Source organism: Mastigoproctus giganteus, chromosome 6 (assembly GCF_048544385.1).
Source record: "Mastigoproctus giganteus isolate SK-2022 chromosome 6, ASM4854438v1, whole genome shotgun sequence".
NCBI lineage: Eukaryota > Metazoa > Arthropoda > Arachnida > Uropygi > Thelyphonidae > Mastigoproctus > Mastigoproctus giganteus.
The window spans coordinates 138,950,224-138,969,992 of NC_143580.1; the positions used below are offsets into that span (position 1 = coordinate 138,950,224).

General features: G+C 37.8%; 1 protein-coding gene across 2 annotated transcripts in view; it reads left to right on the top strand.

Annotated features, from left to right (window-relative positions):
• Tbce (Tubulin-binding cofactor E) overlaps nucleotides 1–19,769 on the top strand; it is a 270,639-nt gene that overhangs the window by 51,744 nt on the left and 199,126 nt on the right. For both annotated transcript variants that reach the window (XM_090375351.1, XM_090375353.1), the window contains exon 5: nucleotides 12,952–13,146. In XM_090375351.1, the coding sequence (XP_090231477.1) occupies nucleotides 12,952–13,146 (195 nt within the window). The remainder of the gene's footprint in view (nucleotides 1–12,951; nucleotides 13,147–19,769) is intronic.

The following is a 19,769-nucleotide window of genomic DNA, read 5'->3' on the forward strand; positions in this document are numbered from 1 at the left end:
TCTCTCTGAGAAGAATTTAGAATCAGTTTGTTTGGTTGTCCCCATTCTCAGTTACTCCCCACCATGGTTTGGATGTTCTAGCAGAAAGAATAGTTGCACAACACCAGTTTTTAGTGATTCTTTTAGTATTACTCATGTGCAAGGAAGCCACAGACTTTTGCTGCGCCATCCAAACAATAAAAATAATAATAAAAATAAAAAAAGTAAATGTGTAAAAAAAGAAAATAAACTACACGTATGTTCACATGGGTAACCATCCAGCTAACCTTTGAATTTACCTGAACTGTCGACCTCAACTAACAACAGAGGTAACTTATTCCAGTAATTAACAGTTCACAAGCTAAAAGATAACTTCCTAAAATCCAGTCTAAACTCTTTCTCTATAATTTGAATTTATGGAGTCTTGTTCTGAAATCATTTATAATAATGGTTTCCAGAACTACTATCTCAACTCAGAGCCTTATAGACCTCAGTTAGGTCTCCCTCTAAAGCATATGGTTGCCAAACTCTGTAGCACACATATTCAGAGTCTTTTCCCATAGGAGCCTTTTATAGATCTCGCTAAGCAGGTTGCTTGCCTTTGGACTTTTTCAAGAAGTTCATTATGTCTTTTTTTATGTGTGCTATCCATACTTGGACACATTATTCAAAGTCTTACAATTGCCTTATACAGTGGAATTATGATCTCCCTATCTCTATAAGCAAATGTTTGATAAATCATTGATAGGTCATCACGGGCTTGCTTTGGGATCTGTCTACACTTCTCAGAGAACTTCATGTCTGACCATATTGCAACTCCCAAATACCATTCTTCCTCCACTGTTTTTAATTTAACTCCACCAAGTGTATAAGTAATTTAGAAGTTGCCAATGCCCAAATGTAAGACCTTGCATTTTGCTGCATCAAAAAATAGACACCACTGATCATTAGCCACTCTTTCAACCTTCACATTATCTATAATTTTGACATCATGACCTCCCTTCGTCGATGTCATTTATGAAAATCAAAAAATATTGGTCACAGAACCAATCCTCAGGGAACCCCATTTCTGATATTAAACCAAAGGCTGAAATAAATATTGATTTATGATCAGATATTTATCAATATTTATTTTAGCTGACATCAGATCAAGCATTTTTGCATTACGTATTTAGTAAAGCACATTTACTAAACATGTTCCCTTCCCCCATATCTGATGACAGCTATACCATTTTCATTTTATTTTTGTTTTCATTTTTATTTGCGTTTTATAAGTACAGTGGATTGCAGTTATTTGGGCCACCGGTTAATCGGGGCAGCCGTTTATTTGGGGCAAATCTTAAAAAACAGAACCCAATCGAGAAAAGAGCCAGGGTTTACTTTGCTTAATTGGGACGACATGCTGTTTAATCGGGGCAGGAGACCGCAACACTGGAGATTACCCTATGATTGTCTGCGACCGTACCACGTGGTTCGGTCGGATTTCTGGAGATCACAAACATAAAACAATAAAAAAAATTAGCAGTCACCTGTTTATTGGGCTTTTCTGTTAGTGCAATTTATCATAAATGGATAGTAAACTCGATCTTATTGAATTTGCGATAATACTGACAGCTGGAATTCTGTGGATTATTATGTGAAATGTGTTTACACTAACATGGAATCTTCAATCATATAAAAAAATTAATTTTCAGAATCTTCTCTTCATTCCTGTTTTTAAAGCTTCATAACTTGTTACTCCGTTCTCACTTGCACGTATCGTGTTACTTGCAGTTTGTGTGTGCCGTGTTCTTTGTTATTGGTTGCTTATCTTTTTACTGTTTTAAATTTTAACCCCCACCCACAAATGTCAGTGAACAGAAATGTCAACTAGTTACTATGTACATATTACAGTACATATTAATTATTCCGATTATCACGTATCATTTAATTTTTTAATTGGTAAGGTAAGGTAATAAAGGGTAAATTTGTGCTTAATGTATCTTTACTTTTATAGCCTGTAGATAATATTCCTCCTATTTTCGCTAATTAGAATCGCTGTTTAATAGAAGTAAAATTCAATTCACAAATGTGATCACAATGACCGGTGCTTACTACACATCGTATAGTAAACGGTACTTTACTATGATGAGTCCATTGTAACATGATTTGATTGTACAGTGAACCAATTGTAAAGCAGGGGTCCATTGTATTTTTAACCATTTACGTGAAATTTCGGATAATTGAGGCAGCTGCTTAATCAGGCCAAAATGCACTAGTCCCGATGTGTCCCAAATAACCGGAATCGACTGTATTTTGTTGCACTAATTTTACTTTATGGTTCCCCCATTTTATATTGGCTTGGCAATTCAGCCCATAATTTACTTAATTCATCGTAACCTCTAGGGCAGGGGTGGGCAACTTTTTTCGTCAGCAGGCCGAATGAAATTTTCGTATCATGATGCGGGCCGAATGAAATTTTCGCATCATGATGCGGGCCGAATGAAATTTTCGCATCATGATGCGGGCCGGAATAGATTGAACGATTTAATAAAAAAAAATCAGAACCTAAAAAATGTTATATTACTTGAATTACCAAATTATTAATGTATTTTTAAAAAAAGTAAATACAATATTTAAATTTGTCAGAGCTCTATCTGTTTTGACAAAATTTTCAAAGTATTTTGTTGCTTACGCAAACCACATTTTAAATTTTCTGCTTCAATTTTCATTTGTTCCGGTGAAAATAGCTTATATTTTACAAAATGTTTTTTTTGAAAAATGCCTTTTTAGATTATATTCTTTAAAAACGGAAATAGTTTCGTTACAAACCAAACAAACAGCTTTATCGTCTATATTTGCAATTAAATATCTGAATGTCCAATTATCATTGAAAATGCGGCATTCGGCATCAATTTTTTTTTTTTTTTTTAATTGGCTCATTTTATGGGCTATAAATTATATTAAATTAAAAATTGTAATAATTAGAAAAGGCATAAAACATAAAATATCTCGCACCAATATTATTTTTTTCAATAAGAAGTCAAACCCAAAGGAACTTCGTTCGATCGATGCTACAATAATAATTAGGAAATAACTCTTTGCGCTGCGTAGAATCACTTGGTTACTGTTGTACTGGCCGCGATTCCCGATTGAACCGAATTAAGCCGAACGTTTACGGCACGTGTAGTCAGGTATGGATTTTCTATATTTATGCATTTACCGAGGGGGCCGGATTCAACATCGTCGCGGGCCGGATGTGGCCCGCGGGCCGGCTGTTGCCCACTCCTGCTCTAGGGTATTAACATTCTTTCACCTTTCACTAATCTACTACTCTTCTTTTTCTACTTTCCTCACCCTTATCGTTACTGGCACCTTGTGTAACTTTCACATCCATTTATGCATACTTAATTTAATATTAATACAATTTATATATACTCTTGCATCTTTTAATACTGCTTTTCACTTTTAGGTGCATCTGTCATACCTAATTTATTAACCTTAGCATTAGCATTAGTAGAAGCATTTGATGCAAGAAAGCAAGCTTATGCAGCATCAGCCAAAAAAAAAAAAAAAATAACCACTTCCACTTCACCCCTCTGTTCATTCGAAATACCTGTCCAGCTGAGCCTTAAACTTATTTAGGCTATCAACTTCCACGACAAGGGATGGAAGTCTGTTCCACCAACCAACCACCCGCTGGCTAAAGGCAAATTTCCTCACATCTATCCTACATCTGTCTTTCCTCAATTTGAATTTATGCCCTCTCAGGTGATTATTCTGAGCAAGTGGAAGAATCCCATCAGCATTGAGCATGCTCAAACCATTCAAGGCTTTCTATCAGATCACCTCACTGGTGCCTAGTCTCCAGAGACACTGTAATTTGCAAAACTTAAGCCTTTCTTCGTAAGAGCACCCTTTTGTTCCATTCACTAACCTTGTTGCCCTTCTCTGTACTCGTTCCAGCAGCTCTACATCCTTCTTGAAATGAGGCCTCCAGACCTGTATACAGTACTCTAGGTGTGGCCTGACCATTGTCTTATACAAGGGAATAATCACCTCCTTATCCCTGCTAGAAAAATTCCTATATATCATTGATAATACACCATGAGCTACTCTTGCAGCCCGTCTGCACTGATCAGAGAACTTCATATCTGCCTGCACAACCACCCCCAGGTCCCTTTCATTCTCTACCACTGTCAGTGTAGTATCACAGTGTTGATATGTTGCTCTGGGGTTGCTGTTTCCCATATGTAGTACTTTACATTTGTCAATGTTAAACTTCATTTGCCACCTCTCAGCCCATCTGCTCAACCTTTCCAGATCCTGTTGCAGCAGCATAGTGTCAATAGTATCCTTGACAACCCTGCCAACCTTCGTATCGTCTGCAAACTTGGACATTAAGCTTGATATACCATCATCAATATCATTTATAAATACAGAAAACAATAATGGACACAATACTGAACCCTGAGGGACTCCACTAATAACATTAGTCCACGATGAGCAGTGTCCATTGATTACCACTCTCTGTATTCTCTCAGGCGACTCCGTAGCCAGGTGGGAAGGAGCAGCAGTGCGTAGCACACGCTTCTTGATTAGACCGGGTTCGAGCCCGTCACCACCAAATACGGAGGATGCGGAAACGTCAGGGAATGACCACTGCATATCCTGGAGCAATATGGCCTTAGTTGCTATGCTCCCAAATAACAACAACAAAGAGTCTGTATTCTCCCCCTCAACCACCCCTTTATCCATAGCAGCAATTTGCCTCCAATGCCACACTGCTCCAATTTGTGCAGCAGTCTTCCACGTGCAACAGTATCAAAAGCCTTTCTAAGATCCAATTATATAATATCAAAGTTATTCCCTGCATCCAGTTCTTTTGTGACTGCATCATAGTATCCAATCAAATTGGTCAGGCAAGACTTCCCCTTAACAAAACCATGCTGTGTCTGAGCTATATCTGAAGTCTTGTCTAGATGATCCTGCAGTGCTTCTTTAACCAGTGCCTCCATTAATTTTCCGGGAACAGAAGTTAAACTCACAGGTCTATAATTACTTGTGTCAGCCTTTGATCCTCCTTTGTGAATTGGGGTCACATTTGCATATCTCCAGTCCATGGGTACCTCCCCTGAGTCCAAGGAAGCTCTCATAATTATGGCTAAGGGTTTGCTTACTCCCTTTACTGCCTCCTTTAATATAACTGGATAGATCCCATCCACCCCAGGTGCCTTTCTTGTGTTTATCTTCAACAATTTCTCCTCCACTTTACTCTCAGTTATTACAAGATTTTCTAGCTTACTGCCAGAGTTGAATACACCTCTAGCATTCCCCTCTCTGAATAACTCCTCATGTGTGAATGTCGATGCAAAATATTCATTTAGTTTGTTAGCTACCTGAGTAGGATCATCAACAGTTGACCCATCGATATCACGTGGACCAATCTGATTCATCCCCTTCCTTCTAGAGTTTACATAAGTAAAGAACTCTTTGCTGTTTTTCTTTGCATCCCTTGCCAAAGATTTCTCGTAATCTGCCTTCGCCTACCTAACCTCCTTTGTAACTTGGTTACAGATCAACTTGTATCTATCATAGGCTTCTGTGTCACGTGTTAATTTGTATGTATCCCATGCATTTTTCTTCTCTGCCATATGTCTCATTAATTCATCTGACATCCATTTAGGCCTAAACCTTGAACAATATTTCTTAGTTGGTATGTAAAGCCTAATAGCTTCCACGATAAGTTCTTTGAATGCTTCCTACTTTGAATTTGCTGTTGGTAACATCATCAGTTGGTCCCGCCTTATAGAATTTAAATACTGTCTCAGTCCATCGTAGTCGCCTTTACGAAAGCAATAACCCTTCCCTTTACCCCTAATGGTAGTTAACTCTTTGAGTAAATCCCACTTCAGCACTGTGATCACTGCCACCTAGAGGTTCATTTATCTGCAGATTCTTAATGCATGAAGAATCACTACTGATAATCAAATCAAGAGTATTACTCCCTCTAGGTGCCTCCCGAAAATGCTGATGTAGAAAACAATCATCCAATAAATCCACAAAAGCCTTGCTAGTGTGTGAGTGACCAGCCCCCAAATTCCAGTCAATATCTTTTATTCACTGAAACCATTTCATCAACTGTATACCTCTTTTCTGTATAACTCTTTAAACATTACTTTTAAAGTTACATTGAATACCCATATATATATAAAATATATGAAAACGAAGAAGAGGAAGCGAGAAGAAAAGAAAAAGAACAGTACGTGTACCTGTGTGCGCTAAACAGCAAAACAGGATACAAGTATATAAATAAGTATTACAAAAATTAAAATGAAATAGAAGAAAATATAGATGGAGAAGTTATTAACCACAAAATGCCATGTCTAGATGAAGAAAATACGAGAGAAAGAATGTTAAGAATCTAACAAAATAATAAATTAATTAATTAATTAATAAAAAATAAAAAAATTAATTAATAAAAAATAAAAAATTAATTAATAAAAAATAAAAAATTAATTAATTAATAAAAAATAAAAAATTAATCAAGTAAAATTAAAGCTGAATCAACAGACCAATCATATGTACAAAAGCTGAAAAGAAAATGACTGAAAGTGAGGGGATGGTAAAAAAGATAAAGATAATTATTAAAAATTAAAATTTAAAAAATTTAAAAATTAGTACATAGATCAGGTATTTCATCGGGGGACTACACCTGATCATGTACCAAACACTGTGTTTCTATGCAAACCCATGTTGATGGAGAAACTATTAAAATAAAATAGATAAAAAAGTAGATTTCTGGAGATCAATCAATGTTTTTATCAATTTTTTTATCAATTTTTTTTTTTATCTACTTTTTTATCTATTTTATTTTAATAGTTTCTCCATCAACATGGGTTTGCATAGAAACACAGTGTTTGGTACATGATCAGGTGTAGCCCCCCCGATGAAATACCTGATCTATGTACCAATTTTTTAATTTTAATTTTTAATAATTATTTTTATTTATCTTTTTTACCATCCTCTCACTTTCAGTCATTTCCTTTTCAGCTTTTGTACATATGATTAGCCCGTTAATTCAGCTTTAATTTTACTTGATTAATATTTTTATTTTTTTATTTTTTATTTTATTTATTTTTTTTTTTGTTAGGTTCTTAACATTCTTTCTCTCATATTTTCTTCATCTAGACATGGCATTTTGTGGTTAATAACTTCTCCATCTATATTTTCTTCTATTTCATTTTAATTTTTGTAATACTTATATATATATATATACACACACACACATGTAACAGTTGAACTCGTTTATATTTGATAGGTGGAACAGGACCAGGGTATGTCTGCCAGGGGCAAAAGTTGATGATGACATTGTAAGGCAGATATCATCTTTTAAGGTCACAAAAGGTGATATTGTTGTATGCGTTGGCACTAATGACCTTAAGAGTAAGAGATCTGCAGATTTACTTAACAAGTACAGGTCAATGCTGGAAAAAAGTCGCAAGCTAAGGTGAAATTTGAAAGTATCTGCAATTCAGCCCAGACACAATAGGACGAAGTATATGATGAGAGCCTTGTCAATCAGTTTGGCCCTTGAGAGATTGTACAATGCTCACGGGGTAGAATTTTTTTCAGCATGGTCTGTGCTTGCTAACAGGAGAGACTGCTTCTACACGGATGGGATACACTTAAATAGAATGGGTGCAAGAATATTTGCTGATGCTATCAAGGCAGTGTTAGGTGGGTCAGAAAACTGCTAGATTGCAGGAATTCACAAACTAAAAGATTAACAGTAGCCGCAGGCAGAGGCGAAAGTGATTCTTGCACTGATTCTATTGTAATGAGCAGCAGCCTAGAGAGCAAGTTGCTGGGGATTTCAAGAGCTGCTGGGAGTCATCATGGAACAAGTAAATACATGGGCTGTGTTAGGGTAACTAAGAGTAAGAATAAGTGCATGTATATTTGCATTTACACTAAGGCTAGAAGTACATATAGTAAATAAAATTGATGAATTTGAAGTGCTGATCAAGACATCAAAGGCAGATATTGTTGGGATATCAAAGACATGGTGTCATATGGATATAAGCAGTGCAGAATTAGAATTTGGGGAGTACAATATGTACAAACAGGGTAGGAAGGGAGGAGGGGTTATGCTGTTAGTTAAGAAACATATAAAATCTGAGGAAGTGCATACAGTTGACACGGGTGTACAGTGCAACGTTGAGTCTTTTTGGTGTGATATAAACACTGGGAAAGAGAAAATGAGAGTAGGAGTATGTTATAGGCCTAATGACCCTTATGAGTACAATGAACAGTTGTGCAGAGAAATAGAATGGGCCAGTAAATCAGAATGTCTTGTAATGGCGGATTTTAACTTTCCAGATATTGACTGGAACTTGTGGGTTGGTCACTCGCACGCTAGCAAGACTTTTGTGGATTTATTGGAGGATTTTTTCTACAGCAACATATTCGAGTGGCAACCAGAGGGAGTAATACCCTTGATCTGAATATCAGCAGTGATTATTCATGCATTAAGAATTTGCGGATAAAGGAACCATAAGGGTAGCAGTAACCCAAGAGAAACATACCGTGTGGTACTACACTCAGTGAGGTGGAGAATGAAAAATACCTGGGGGTAATTGTGCAGTGAGTTATGAAGTTCTTTGAGCAGTGGAGATGGGCTGCCAGAGCAGGTCATGGAGTTTTGTCAATGATATATAGGAATTTTGCTAGCAGAGACAAGGAGGTGATTATCCCTTTGTATAAGGCAATGATCAGGTCACACTTTGATCACTGCATAAAGGTCTGGAGGCCTCATTTTAGGAAGGATGTTGAGTTGCTAGAACAAGTACAGAGAAGGGCAACAAGATTGGTGAGCGGAACAAAGGGGTGCGGTTACAAAGAAAGGCTTAAGTTCTGCAAGTTGCAGCATCTGGAGAATAGGCACCTGCAAGGTGATTTGATCGAGGTGTATAAGGCCCTGAATGGTTTGAGCAGGCTCGATTCCGATGGGATACTTCCACTTGCTCAGATTAAGAACCTCAGGGGGCATAGATTCAAATTGAGAAAAAGACAGTTGTAGAATAGATGTGTGGAAGTTTGCCTTTAGCCAGTGGGTAGTTGATTGCTGGAACAGACTTCAGTCTGTTGTTGTGGAAGTTGATAGATTAAATTAATTTAAGGCTAAACTAGATAAACATTTGGAGTGACTGGATGGTTGAAATGGGAAGGGGTTTTTTTTTTTTTTTTTGCTGATGCTGTATATAAGCTTGCTTTCTTGCATCATATGCCTCAACTAATGCTAATACTAATAACGAGCCCACATTCAACTTGTTCCCGGATACAATGAGTAAACTGAGATATTTTATTTGGTCTCATATAAAAACACACAGCATTCAATTTAGATATAACGAGCATGTTCCGGATATAATGAGGGAACATACCACCATGTGCCCACCAAATACGGAGGATGTGGAAAGGTCAGGGAATGACCACGGCATATCCCCGGAGCAATGTTGCTAATGATCCTAAAAACCAAAAATAGCAATATCACCATGTGCAGCAAACCAGGTGCTTCTTGTCATCCTTTACAAACGAGAAGAAAGTTCCTACTTGTCCTTCAAAAGAAAGTTTATAAAATTGGCTGTGAAATCTGCTGTCTAGAACAATCAACGTCAAAGCAGCGAATGCTGCTAAGTTCTCTAGAGGTCTACTTTTACGTACTCTGCAGCTAGCTATTGGTCATTGGCAAACCAATCAGCGAGCTGTAAAACACACCCCACTCCTCCGATGACCAATCGATGGCCGCTGCTGAATAGATAAAGGCAGACCTCTGGAGAGCTTAGATGCATTCACTGCTTTGACGCTGATTGTTTCGGATAGTGGGTTTCACAGAAAATTTTATAAACTGTCCTTTTAAGGATGAACTCTATTCTCACTTCTAAAGGACAGTAAGGGGAACTTGGTTTCAATCTCGGAGCCCAAAAACGTCGAAGAGGAAAGCATTATCGGTGAAGGAAAAAGCCAAAATTATTGAAGAACAGCAGAGTGGTCAGAAGAACATTGAGATATGCAAGAAGTATGGCTTTCTTCGTCTACTGTTTCAACACTGTGGAAAAATAGAGATGTAGTGTTGAAGGCCTGTGATGACAACGTAACAAATGCGAAGAGACTCAAGAAATGTGATAAAGATGACGTTGATCAAGCTCCGCTGAAATGGTTCACTGCATAAAGAAATGCCAGTTTACCCATAAGTGGACTAATCTTAAAGGCTAAAGCAGAAGAATTTGCACAGCTTTTCAACTATGCAGGATTTTATTGCTCAAATGGGTGGTTTGATCGTTTTAAGAAGCGGCATAAAATTTGCTATGGCAGAATCAGTGGAGCAACATTTGCAATGGACATGGAGACAACACCTGCATGGATGACCGATGCGTGACTGCTTCATTCTCAAGGCTACAATGACATCTACAATATGGATGAAGCTGGAATTTTCTATAATGTCACACCTGACCAAACTTTGAAATTCCAGGGCGAAAAATGCATTGGAGGAAAGTTGTCAAAGAGTGGCTATCTGCGCGAATATGTCTGAGACAGATAAAAGAAGGCTTCTAGTGATTGGAAAGTCTGCCAAACCAAGGTGCTTCAAGAATGTAAAGCAACTTCCAGTGGCTTATACATCGAACAGAAAAGCTTGGATAACTTCAGATATTTTCACAGATTACCTCAAAAAGTGGGATAAAGATCTTTGTACCGAAAAACGCAAAATTATACTTCTTGTAGATAACTGTCCTGTACATCCACAGAAAGTCGACAATCTGAGTCACATAATTCCTGTTTTTTTGCCTCCAAACACTACAACAGTGCTGCAACCAATGGATCAAGGTGTGATCAGAAGTTTCAAAGCTCGTGTTTGTCGCAACATGGTCCTTTTGCTCATTGACAGAATAGACAAGGGAATTGAAATGAAAATCTCAGTTCTCGAGGCTATACGCTTTATGAGCGATGCATGGGATGCGTTTCACAAAGTTGCATTCAAAACTGTTTCAAGAAGGCTGGATTTCAGTCAAAGCAAGATAACGTTACTGGTGAGGAAGATCACATTCCGTTATCTGAGTAATTGCAAAAAAGGAGTCCAGAGTATTTGAATCAACTTCCAAACGTCGACAGTTGGGAGCATGTAAATGATGACGTCATAACTTCGGGAGCTCTTACAACAGAAGACATCGTAGAAACTATCCAAGTAGCAGGTGAAGAAAGTGAATAAGTAGACGAAGAAAACTCCATTCAGCCTCCATCATATGGAGCAGCTGTTGACAGTGTAGAGAACGGTCAGTGTTTTTTCGAAGCTACAGACAATACTGATGCAGAGGTATTCAGTGCCTTAAGTCTGATCAGAAGAAAGTTGAGACAAAAGCAGAAGAAGACCAGTCAAATGACCCTACATTTGTTCCTGAAAATTGGATAATCACTTTTCGAAACAATTGGCCCTTTTTAGCACCAAAAATAATTTCCATACGTAGATTAAAATCTATTGCAGTTTGCAATTCATGTTTGCCTCTGGTTCCTATACTTCTGTTGTTCTGAATCACGTAACCCATGTATAATGAGTGCCCAGATACTGCGAACACATCTTGCGGTCTAGTGAAACTCATTATAAATGAGTTCAACTGTATATATATATTGATAAGTCTGTTAAAAAAGTGCTAAGATGGATTCGTAAATTACACCAAATGCCATAACTAATAGAAGGATAGTAGAAATAGGAGATATTACAGGCATGAGAAAAAGAAAAAGAATGTTAATATCCTATATAATATAATGAATTAAACAAAATTATAGGCTGAATTACAAAGACAATTATATAGCTGGGAACTGTAAAGCAAAAATTATTAAATTAATATTAGGAGTTGTAGCCAGCATCAGATATGGGTGGGTAATTTTGGTTATAGGTCCAAAAAAGAGGTAGAGAAATTATAAAATTAAAATCTGATGTTAGCTAAAAGTAAATACTGATACATAATCAGGTAATTCATCAGGGAACTACACCTGATCATGTATCAAAGACTGTTTCTATACTTGTCCATAACTGTGGAAGAAAAGCAAATTTAAGAATAAAACTAAGTGAGATCAAATAGGACGCAAAGTGGTATATCTTTCCAAAAAAATATGGACAAGGTAGTCTCTACACAGTGATTGTTTTATAACAAAATATATTAAGATGAATTAAGAAGTAAAGTGGAAATAAAATAAGAGATAAGTGAAAGATATACTACCACTTTACTCCCTATTTGATCTCACTTAGTTTTATTCTTAAATTTGGTTTTCTTCCACAGGTATAGAAATGCAGTCTTTGATACATGATCAGGTCTAGCCCCTGATGAATTACTTGATTATGTATCAATATTTACTTGTAGCTAACATCAGATTTTAATTTCATAATTTCTCTACCCTTTTTTTGGACCTATAATCCAAATTACCCACCCATATCTGATGCTGTCTACAACTCCTTATATTAATTTAATCACTTTTGCTTTACAGTTCCCTGCTATCTAATTGGCTCTGTAATTCAGCCTATAATTTTGTTTATTCATTATATCACATAGGATATTCACATTCTTTCTCTCTTTCTTATGCCTGTAATATCTCCTATTTCTGCTATCCTTCTATTAGTTATGGCATTTTGTGTAATTTTCGCATCCATCTTAGCACTTTTTTAACAGAATTATCAATTCTACCTCACACAATCATTTGTATTCTTTGTTGCTACTTTGCACACTCAGGTGCATCTGTCATATCATCTTTATATTTATTTCTATCTTTATTTTTATCTCTCCGTTACCATTGCACTTTTCAATCCATTATTTTACCTATTTCGTATATATATATATACATACCTATGTTTTTATTTTAATACAAAATAAATGTGGAGAATACAAAAAATTATGTATTGTAGAAAAAACTAACCTTTGAAGGTTGTATATTTTATTTTAGATTCCAATCATCAGGGTCATTTGTCCGTCCAAAAAAAGTGTGCTATGGAAGATCATTCTATGATGCCATTAAAGAAAAATATAATTCAGATCAAGAGAATAATACTTCAACAGAATTAATTAGGCTGCCTCAGAAAACAGGAAGAGAACGTATCTTTGAATTTGTTGGAATGGAAAAAATTGCTAAAAAACAGAGGTATAAATTCTTTATTATTCTTACAGTAGGACTTTTCTAATCGTGGGTGTTATGTTCTTGAAAATGTCTGCAAATAGCAAATCCACTGAAGTTAAGGGCCTATATTGTGTTTATTGTATTTCTTAATGATGTCTAAATTTACTATTGTTTTATTTGTGTAATTTTTACCATTAACCTGCATTACTTATCTGTTATTTCATCTAATTGAATGTATTATTTCTATTTATTACATTTTATTAATATGAAAGGATTCTAAAATGGATCTGTATTAAAAGGTTTTTTTCCAGGTCCTGATTTCTAAAAGCTGTTGTGTACATACCTGTAACCCACCTTATAGTACTCCTTATATTAATTTAATCACAGTGTAGTGATGTGGGATTTACTTAAAGATTTAATTACCATCAGGGGTAAAGGAAAGGGTTTTTGCTTCCGTAAAGGTTGAGTACAGTGGTCTCAGACAGTTTTTAAATTCTGTACAGTGGGATCAACTGACGATGTTACCAATAGTAAATTCTAAGTGGGAAGCATTCAAGGAATTAATCGTGGATGCTACTAAAAGTTTCATACCTATTAAGAAATATTGTTCAAGGTTTAGGCCTAAATGGTTATCTAATGAACTAATGAGACTCGTAACAGAGAAGAAAAATGCATGGGATGCATATAAATTATCAAGCGACTCAGAAGCCTATGGCAGATATAAGCTAGTCTGTAATCAGGTCACAAAGGAGGTTAGGCAGGCGAAGGCAGATTACGAGAAATCCTTGGCAAAAGATGCTAAGAAAAACAGCAAGGATTTCTTTACTTATATAAACTCTAAAAGGAAGGAGATGAATCTGATTGGTCCACTTGACATCGATGGTTCGACTGTTGATGATCCTGCTCAGATAGCAAACAAACTGAATGAGTTTTGCATCTACATTCACACATGAGGAATTATTAAGGTTTGAAAATGGCAGAAAGTTATCAAATTGTAGCAGGATACGTAATGATTTTGTAGTAACTGAAAGCAAAGTGGAGGAGAAATTGTTGAAGTTAAACATAAGAAAAGCACCTGGGGTGGATGCGATCTATCCAGTTATATTAAAGGAGGCGGCAAAGCAACTAAGCAAACCCTTAGCCATAATTATGAGAGCATCCTTGGACTCAGGGGAGGTTCCCATGGACTGGAGATGTGCAAATGTATCCCCAATTCACAAAGGGGGATCGAAGGGTGACACGAGTAATTACAGACCAGTTAGTTTAACTTCTGTTCCGGGTAAAATAATGGAGTCACTGGTTAAAGATGCATTGCAGGATCATCTAGACAAGACTGCAGCAATAATTCAGACACAGCATAGGTTTGTTAAGGGAAAGTCTTGTCTGACAAATTTGATAGGATATTATGATGTGGTTACGAAGGAACTGGATGCAAAAAATAATTTTGATATCATATATTTGGATTTCAGGAAAGCTTTTGACACTGTTGCACATGGAAGACTATTGTACAAATTGGAGCAGAATGGTATTAAGGGTAAGTTGCTACAATGGATAAAAGGATGGTTAAGTGGGAGAAGACAGAGGGTGGTAATCAATGGGTGCTGCTCTTCGTGGACTAATGTTATTAGTGGTGTCCCACAGGGTTTTGTGTTAGGTCCACTGTTGTTTTGTATATTTATCAATGATATTGATGAAGGTATATCAGGCTTATTGTCGAAGTTTACAGATGATGGTTTACAGATGAAAGGTTGGCAGTGTTGTTAATGACAGTAATGGCAGTGTGCTACTGCAACAGGATCTAGATAATTTGGGCAGATGGGCTAAGAAGTGGCAACTGAAGTTTAACCTTGACAAATGCAAAGTACTGCATATGGGTAGAAGTATCCCCAGAGAAACGTATCAACTGTGGTACTACACTTACGGTGGTAGAAAATGAAAAAGACCTGGGAGTAATTGTGCAGTCAGATATGAAGTTTTCTGAGCAATGCAGACAGGCTGCCAGGGCAGGTCATTGGGTTTTGTCAATGATATATAGGAATTTTGCTAGCAGGGAGAAGGAGGTGATTGTCCCTCTGTATAAGGCATTGGTCAGGCCACGCCTTGAGTACTACGTACAGGTCTGGAGGCCTCATTTTAGGAAGGATGTAGATTTACTTGAGCGTGTACAGAGAAGGGCAACAAGATTGGTGAGGGGAATGAAGGGATCCTCTTACCAAGAGAGGCTTAAGTTCTGCAAATTGCAGTGGCTGGAAACTAGGCACCTGCGCGGTGATCTGATTGAGGTCTATAAGGCCTTGAATGGGTTGAGCACGCTGAATTCTGATGGGATCCTTCCACTTGTTCAGATTACGAACCTAAGGGGGCATAAATTCAAATTAAGAAAGGACAGATGTAGAATAGATGTGCGGAAATTTGCCTTTAGCCAGCGGGTGGTTAATTGCTGGAACAAACTTCCATCTGTCGTTGTGGAAGTTGATAGGTTGAATAAATTTAAGGAGGAACTGGACAGGCATTTGGAGGGAATGGTGTGATTTTTTTTTTTTTTTTTTTTGGCTGATGCTGCATAAGCTCATACACTTGCTTTCTTGCATCACATGCCACTACTACTACTACTACTACTACTACTACTACTACCCAGCATGAACTGAAATATTGGGCCCCGGGTGCCAAGCGAATTCGAGGTCAAGCGTTCAAAGTGCGAATATATAGCGATCTTTCCAAGTGATAAAAGTTTATATTAAGTTATATCGTTTTTTACTGGAAGTTCATTTATAATTCAGTTCTATACTTGAAAAATCACAAGTAAGAACAAGGAAGGAAACTCACCTTTCTTTTTAATTACATATATTTACTCTATTTTACTAACCAACTAACTTATCTAACCGCTTGGCCTCCTTGCGGCACTGCTCCTGCCTCCCCGTGGCGGGGCCGGAAACTTGGGAGGGAAAGTCAACCTCCCAGGGCAAAAAGGAGCCTAACATGGACTACGACAATTACCCAGAGCTTGAGCAGCCTAGGCGCTCATCCAGTACCATCAACAATGCTGATCATGAAATTTCTCACGATGTAACAAAGTCTAAACGACTGCGTACAGACACAGACCAACAGGAATGCCCATCATTCCTTATCTTACATAGTCTGTCGGACAAATCTATGAGCACTCTCTCACCATTTCTTATACAAAAATATTTGGAAAATGTGGCGGGCTCTCCCAAAATGGTGAGAAGACTAAGATCTGGAGACCTCTTGGTAGAAACAGTGAGTCGTGCACATTCTGAGAGACTGTTGAAACTAACAGTATTTGGCGGGCTACCCATTCAAGTTACCCCTCATGCAACACTAAATACTTCCAAGGGAGTAATTGCTGAGTGGGATCTGATAAATGTAACAGAAGATGAACTGGCCCAAGAACTCAAACATCAGAAAGTAATACAAGCCAAGCGCATCATGATCAGGAAAGATGGAGAACTTGTTCCCACCCGCAACATCATCCTGACATTCGGAACACCTATCTTGCCATCCAGTGTCAAAGCCGGCTATCTCAACTGCCGAGTACGACCCTTTATCCCGAATCCTATAAGATGCTACAAGTGTCAAAAATTTGGTCACGCACAAATGGCTTGTCGAGGAGATCCAGCCTGCCCAAACTGTGGGTCGAAAGAACATCCGCACACAGACTGTGATGCCAAAACACCGCACTGTCTGAATTGCAAAGGCGTGCATCCAGCCTACTCCAAGTCATGCGATCTATGGAAAACTGAAAAAAAAATCCAAAAGTACAGGGTAGAACGAAAAGTCACATACCAAGAGGCAAGAAAGCAAATTATGCTTAACGCACCTAAGAACACCTATGCAGCAGCAATGCAAAAACACCAAACAACAGCAACACAAACTGAAGTATCAGTTCCCCCAACAATGTCGATTGCAGATTGGGCCCGATCTATACTGTCACCATCAATGAAACAGACTCCAAAAGAGCAAAAGGTAGTAGATAGAGCCAACAACACCCCTGTCACAGTCCCACCAGCAACCCCACATAGACCACCAGATATTTCAAAGTCAAAAACCGACTCAGTTACAAATAGGAAGACAAACAATATCACTTCAGAAAATATGGACACTGATAACAATACTGACCCAAATGAACCTATCCTAGATCTTCATGCAGAAGATGTCTTGGATACCGGACGCCCAACCTTTCCAAGAAAAGAGAAAATGAAACTCGATCGCCACAAACAGCCTGGAAATAAAAAAGACTCAGAATCTTCCTCAAGTAACAAAACCAAATAATGCACCAAATCATACAGTGGAACTGTAGAGGAATTCGCAGTAACATTGATGATATCCACGAGTTAATTGATCGTTATCATCCCGTAGGCATCTGCCTACAGGAGACAAATTTAACACGTCATGTGTCACTCTCAGTTAAAAATTATGCACTCTTTAGAAAAGACAGAACTGCTACAAATAATGCTCACGGAGGGGTAGCCATACTCATAGACTCCAGAGTACCTTGCAGATTAATTCCTTTACAAACCTCCATCGAAGCTGTTGCAACACGTATTGTGATTGGTATTACTTTGACAATTGTTTCTATCTACCTTTCGCCCAATCACTCCTATACCATCCATGAACTGGAAGATCTTATTCAGCAGTTGCCAACCCCTATCTGTTTATTGGGTGACTTCAATGGACACCATCCATTGTGGGGTTCTCCCAATGCAGATAGACGAGGACAACTTATCGAACAGCTTGCTGACAGACAAAATCTGATTATACTAAATACTGGCTTGCCAACTTACATCCATCTCTCTACGGGTACAACTTCTGCAATAGACCTTTCGATATGCTCTCCGATCCTCTTCCCTAGTATTGAGTGGACGGCCCTCGACAACCCGCTAAATAGTGATCACTTTCCGCTAATATGTAAAATTCAAACAGCACAATCCATAATTTCCCAAAACTATGTAAAATGGAAATTTCACAGAGCAGATTGGGCAAAATTCACTTCCCGAGTGTCCTTTGATGAACAGATCATCGAAACCTGTCCTATTGACACAGCTACCGATCACATCACAAGACAAATACTCGCTGCTGCATGCACTGCGATTCCACAATCACAGTCAACAACCCATAGAACCACAAACTATTGGTGGAACGAAGAGTGCAAAGGTGCAAAAAAAGAAAAAAACCGAGCATGGAATCTGTTTCGAAAATATCCCACCACCGCCAATCTTATAAACTACAAGAGACTCAGAGCCAAGGCCCGTCACATTAGGAAGAAAGCTAAAAGAGAATCTTGGATTCGATTTGCGAGCACGATTAATAAGAATACTGATTCAAGAATAATATGGCGGAAAATAAAACAACTAAGTGGCAAAGCTCCCCAATTATCCTCTCCAATTCTGAACTCGAATGGACAGGATCTTTCTTCTCCTGCAGATATAGCCAATGCCCTAGGGACTGTTTTTTCACAGCTATCTGCCTCAACAGCATATGATCTATCATTCCAGAAGATCAAAGCATTAGCTGAAAAGTCCAAACTGAACTTCAGATCTACGAGTAAATGTACTTTACCTTATAATCAGCCGCTTACAATGCTTGAACTTCAAGAAGCCATATCTAGCTCAAAACACAGTGCTGCAGGCCCCGACGGAATATACTACATAATGCTCCAACACTTAAATAAAGAATCGGTCTGTTCACTGCTCACTTTTTTCAATCGCATCTTTCTTGAACATTGTTTCCCCAGTTCCTGGCACCACTCCTATATAATAGCAATTCCGAAACCAGGAAAAGATCATTCCATTCCTGAAAACTATAGACCTATTTCTCTCACCAGCTGCTTAAGCAAAACCCTGGAAAAAATAATTCACCGTCGACTTACTTGGTTTCTCGACTCTAAAAATATAATTTCTGACAATCAATTTGGATTCAGAAAAAATCGATCAGCCCTGGATCTCATGGTCAAAGCGGAAACAAACATCAGGAATGCATTCATTCGAAATGAGCATCTCGTCATGGTATGCCTTGATGTAGAAAAAGCCTTCGACACCACATGGCGTTTTGGTATCCTAAGAGATCTGCATTCCCTTGACCTGAGAGGCCACTTACCGTACTTCATATTGAATTTCCTTCAGCACAGATCTTTTCAAGTCCGATACCGACAAGTTCTCTCTCAAACATATATACAAGAAGAAGGGGTCCCACAAGGCTCTGTGCTCAGTGCCACCTTATTCGCAATAAGAATAAACCATATGACTAAATATATGCCCAGCACTGTGAATTCATACCTCTATGCCGATGATTTCACTTTTTCTTGCAGTTCTCAAAACATGACTTTCATTGAGCGGCAGCTCCAAATTTCAATTAATAATATTCAGTTATGGATGGCACAGAATGGGTATAGACTCTCTTGTTCAAAATCTAAAGTAGTTCACTTTTGCAACAAAAGGAAGATGCATCCAGATCCAGAAGTACACTTAACAAATCAAACTATCTCAGTTGTGAGCAGCATTCGTCTGCTTGGTCTGACTTTTGATAGTAAGTTGAACTTCATAGAGCACGTTAAACATCTAAAGACGTCTTGCCTGAAAAAAATGAACATACTCAGAGTCATTTCTTCTACATCATGGGGTGCAGATCGG